The sequence below is a fragment of the Portunus trituberculatus genome, chromosome 25 (assembly GCF_017591435.1).
Source record: "Portunus trituberculatus isolate SZX2019 chromosome 25, ASM1759143v1, whole genome shotgun sequence".
Lineage (NCBI taxonomy): Eukaryota > Metazoa > Arthropoda > Malacostraca > Decapoda > Portunidae > Portunus > Portunus trituberculatus.
Window position 1 is genome coordinate 1977501 of NC_059279.1, and position 5000 is coordinate 1982500.

Here is a 5000-nt window from a genome sequence, read left to right on the forward strand (position 1 = left end):
CCCGGCTTTGTGGCGTTTCAAAACAGACTATAGTTGAAATATGGGTTTTTAAGGGTGTTTATACAATTCTAGTGACAAAATGACAAGATTTCTACAGTAATGAAATGAAAAACACCCCTCTCAGAAACCGGCTAATCATCTCTGTGGCCTTTGAAAATAGTAGTGGTGAGAGAACTAAGCGTTTCAGAACACGGACCATTAACAGGTATAGGCTCTCTCTCTCTCTCTATCTTTCCTTCTTTCTTTCTCTCTCTTTCTCTCTCCCTATCTCTATAATGTAAGCTTAATACTGAGGTTCTATTTCTGATATTTACAGCTTAAGTTTAAGAGTAATATGTACAGCTTAGGTTTGTATTTTGATAGTTTGCTTAGCTCATACTTGGAACGAGGACATGGAAACTGTGGTGGCCTCGCTGGAAGGGGAAAACGAGGGGAAGTGGTGAGGGAATTGTGTTTAGTGGCTGTTTATTTGTATTTTCTATTGTTTTTTTGGGAGAGGGGGTGACTTGTGTGTGTGTGTGTGTGTGTGTGTGTGTGTGTGTGTGTGTGTGTGTGTGTGTGTGTGTGTGTGTGTTATAAATTATTATTGTTATTATTATTATTATTATTATTATTATTATTATTATTATTATTATTATTATTATTATTACTGAATTTAGGGCCGTGATATGTGCAGTATAACACACACACACACACACACACACACACACACACACACACACACACACACACACACACACACACTCTCTCTCTCTCTCTCTCTCTCTCTCTCTCTCTCTCTCTCTCTCTCTCTCTCTCTCTCTTCTCTCCTTCAGGGTTAAGTTCGGGGCATAATCCTGAGGAGGACTCGGGGCGCCCCAGGGGAGCTGAGGGGCCCTTGGGGGGGTGACGTGTGGGTGGCAACGTTTCCAGTCACGCACCAAACGTTTTCTTTATTAAACGTTCTTTTTATTATTACTATTATGTTCGTAACGTTCATATTGTTTTGAAATCTTTCGTAGAATTATTGTGAATGTTTGTCTGTGTGATAATGATGGAGGACATAATAGTATTGATAGTAATGGCGGCAGTAAAAACAATGATGATAATGATAGTAATAATAATGATAGTAATAATAATAGTAATAATAATGATAATAATAATAATAATGATAATGATGATGACAATAATGAAAGAAATTGATTACTTTTTTCATGTTGTTGTTGTCGTTGTTGTTGTTGTTGTTGTTGTTGTTGTTGTTGTTGTTGTTGTTGTTGTTGTTGTTGTTGTTGTTGTCGTTGTTGTCGTTGTTGTTATTGTTGATGTTGTTGTTGTTGTCGTTGTTGTTATTGTTGTTGTTGTTGTTGTTGTTGTTGTTGTTGTTGTTGTTATTGTTGCTGTTGTTGTTGTTGTTGTTGTTTACTCTACAGTAGAGTTTTGAAAAAGCTACGAAGTAAAGGAAAAGAAAAAAAAAATGAAGAGGAAATAGCATGTAATGTAAACTGCGTGTGTGTGTGTGTGTGTGTGTGTGTGTGTGTGTGTGTGTGTGTGTGTGTGTGTGTGTGTGTGTGCGCAAAACAAAAGAAATTAACAGACTACATAACAGTAACAACAACAACAACGAAAACCACATTATCCTTCTTCCCCTTCTCTTCCTTTCCCCTTCCCCCCTTCCCTTTTCCCTCCTTCCCCCATTCCCTTTTCCAGCACCGTCCACTCTACACTACACACTACACTACGTCACTACACACTAAAGTAACCGTTTGTACAATGTAACCTCACTTCCCCTCACTTCCCCTCACTTCACCTTAATTAAAGTAAGTTAAGTACACTATGCACAATGTCATTATCATCTTCACTGTCCGTCCACCCACTGTCACCACACACCACCACACACACCACCACCACACGCCCTTCACTTCATTACCAATACACCTTTGAAACTCATTTTTTTTTTATCATTTCTCTTATTTATTTATTTATTTATTTATTTATGAGTGCTGAGTCAGATGGTGTGGTTTTATTTGGGCCTAATTTCCTGAGTTTCTTGAAGTTTTGAGTACCGAGGGCTGCTGATCCATTTTTCATAGATAGAATGCTGAGTTTATTATGATTATTTATTTGTTTATTTATTTTTGAGTCATTGCTGAAGTTCCAAATGCTGATTCAAGTGCTGACGGCTGATTCTTCCCTTAGAGATCATGAGTGCTGTTTAATGTATGTTCTCGCCCTGGATGTGCTGGGTGTGAGGTGCTGAATGCTGAGTTAGTGCTGAGTGAGTGCTGCCTTGCCTTCCCTCACGTCCTGCTGCTGAGTGCTGAGGTGAGCGGTGCTGCTGCCTCGTGTAGGAATCCTGAGAAAAGAGATAAGGAAAAAAAATATTATCTTCTAATTAAAACTCCACTTGGTACACCTGTCCAATTTTTTTTCTCCCTTTTCATCTACTTATTCTTTCTTTCTCATCTTTTCTTCATTGCCTTCTCTCATTCTTTCCTTTATTTTTTATGTATATTTCCTCCTCATTCTTTTCTTTCTCTTTCTTTTCTCTCTCAGTTCCCTCTTTCACTCGTTCTGCAGTCACGTCTTAATCTTCAAAACTGGGAAGAAATAGGAAAAATCTAGTCTTTCTCTTCGCTAACTTGCTTGTAGATGCTTGTAAAGACTTTCACGCAACTGCTTCTGGTGCAGCTAACTGTTTTGTGTCCCAGCGAGAGGATTAAGATTAACCCTGCAGTATCATTACGCGTTTTCATATTCATTCTGCTTACTATTTGGTGATGCAGCTTCAGAAACATATGTTGGGATTAGAATAGTAAGGACTCTGGGACATTAATCTTTTGACCTCCATAGACCCTTCATAATGTAAGTAAAATCGTCTAATCACATCTAAAAATTAAGATAAAATTATTCTTAGTCTTGAAAGGGTTTAAAAAGAAATCTTTCACCAAATTCAAACAAGAGTGAAGGAAGCTGTTTTGAATCAGCTTCCTTCATTCCTTCACTTCCCTCATTTTCTCTTCTTTCCTTATTATCACCTTCCTTCTCTCTCTCCCCTTCCTTCTCTTCTTCCCCTCATGTCAACCTCTCACACCTCTCCCTATCCATCTCCCTCACCACAGAAAGGAGGAGGAGGAGGAGGAGGAGGAGGAGGGAGACACTTTACCTCACCCTTCCCTCTCCTTGTTTTATTTTCTTCCTTACCTCTCCCTCCTCTCCCTCTCTCTCCCAGGTCACAAGGTCAAAGGGATGGAGTTACGAAGGAGGATAAAATATAATTCATCTTTCCTTTATTCTCCTGGGTGACATTATTCCTCCTCCTCCTCCTCCTCCTCCTCCTCCTCCTCCTCCTCTTATTTTGTCCCATAGCCTCCTTATGCATCTCTCCTTCCCTCCTCCATCATTTTTTTCTTGTTTTCTTGTTTTATTCTTTCTTCCTTATTCGTTGCCTTCTCTCATTCCTTCCTTTGTCTTTTATCTCTCTCTCTCTCTCTCTCTCTCTCTCTCTCTCTCTCTCTCTCTCTCTCTCTCTCTCTCTCTCTCTCTCTCTCTCTCTCTCTCTCTCTCAGTTCTCTGTTTCACGACCTTTTATCCTCATTCTCTTCTTTTTCCTCTTCATTTTCTTTTCTCTCCCTTCCTCCTTTATCCTTCAATGTTTCCTCTCCTCTCTATCCTTTCTCTTCTTTCCTTCTCTCTCTCATGTCCCTGTTTTTTTTTTGTTTTTTTTACCTATTTTCCTCATTCCTTCTATTCCTTCTCCATCTTCTTCTCTTCCTTCCTTCACTATCTTTCCCTCTATCTGACCATTCTCTGTCTCTCTCTCTGTCTCTCTTCTTTTCCTTCTCTCCCTCCCTCCCTCCCTCCAAAAGAAAGAAGAGTACTCACCTCACTTCTTATCTGAGGTGAAAATCTGAAGCTCCTCGTGAGACTTGGCGTGTCTTGAAGTGAATTGAGATGAGTTGAAGTGAGCTGAGGTGAGTTGAAGTGTTTTGAAGTGAGTTGTAATGATTTGTGATGAGTTGTAGTGAATTCTAGTGAGTTGAAGTGTGTTTTTGTGAGTTGAGGTGAGTTGATATGACTGAAGATGAGTTAAAATGATCAGTGTTTTGAGGTGAAGTGACTTGCAGGAGAGAGATGACGTGATTTGAGATAAGTGGAAGGTGATATTCTCTCTCTCTCTCTCTCTCTCTCTCTCTCTCTCTCTCTCTCTCTCTCTCTCTCTCTCTCTCTCTCTCTCTCTCTCTCTCTCTCTCTCTCGTCATTGGTCCCAAAATCACACACACACACACACACACACACACACACACACACACACACACACACACACACACATGCGGATGGGCGTGTGGGGGATGGGTTGTCGTGGGCGTGTGGATGAAGGGAGGGTTGCTTTATGTGGGTATGGGTGTGTTTACTTCTTCAGCTCCTGCGCCCACACCTCCTGAGGCCAGCCCGTCCGCCCTCTCTTTGGCTCAGGGCTGGTGGCTGCGGGCGGGGGCGTGATCTGTGGGCGTGAGGGAAAGAAAGATTAGGTTTTAGTTTAATTTGATTTGTTAGTTTAATTTTTGTTTTTATTATTTTGGGTTTCTGTCTGTCTGTCTGTCTGTCTGTCTGTCTGTCTGTCTGTCTGTCTGTCTGTCTGTCTGTCTGTCTGTCTGTCTGTCTCTCTCTCTCTGTCTGTCTCTCTCTCTCTCTCTCTCTCTCTCTCTCTCTCTCTCTCTCTCTCTCTCTCTCTCTCTCTCTCTCTCTCTCTCTCTCTCTCTCTCTCTCTCTCTCTCTCTCTTAAAATGTCGATAACAACAACAACAACAACAACAACAATAACACGAGGAAAAAGACGAAAAAAAGAAACACCTTAAAAAAAAGAATAGAAATAAGAATAAGAATAGAAAATAACGAAACGAAGACAAGAAAGCAAGGAAAGAATAAGAAAGAAAAAAAAATAAAGAAAAAATGCAGAAAACGAGGAATAGAAGCAGGAAAGAGGGAGAGAGGAAGAGAGGGAGAGAGGGAAGGGGAGGAAA

General features: G+C 40.5%; 1 protein-coding gene across 1 annotated transcript in view; it reads right to left on the reverse strand.

Moving 5' to 3' along the window:
- Positions 1–1923: 1923 nt before the first annotated feature.
- The window catches only part of LOC123508916 (heart- and neural crest derivatives-expressed protein 2-like), a 19336-nt gene continuing 16259 nt past the window's right edge, over positions 1924–5000 (reverse strand). Inside the window, exons 2-3 of the mRNA XM_045262940.1 lie at positions 3862–4480; positions 1924–2332 (exon numbers count right to left, since the gene is read on the reverse strand). Coding sequence (XP_045118875.1) covers positions 4388–4480 — 93 coding nt within the window. The 3' untranslated portion in view covers positions 1924–2332; positions 3862–4387. The remainder of the gene's footprint in view (positions 2333–3861; positions 4481–5000) is intronic.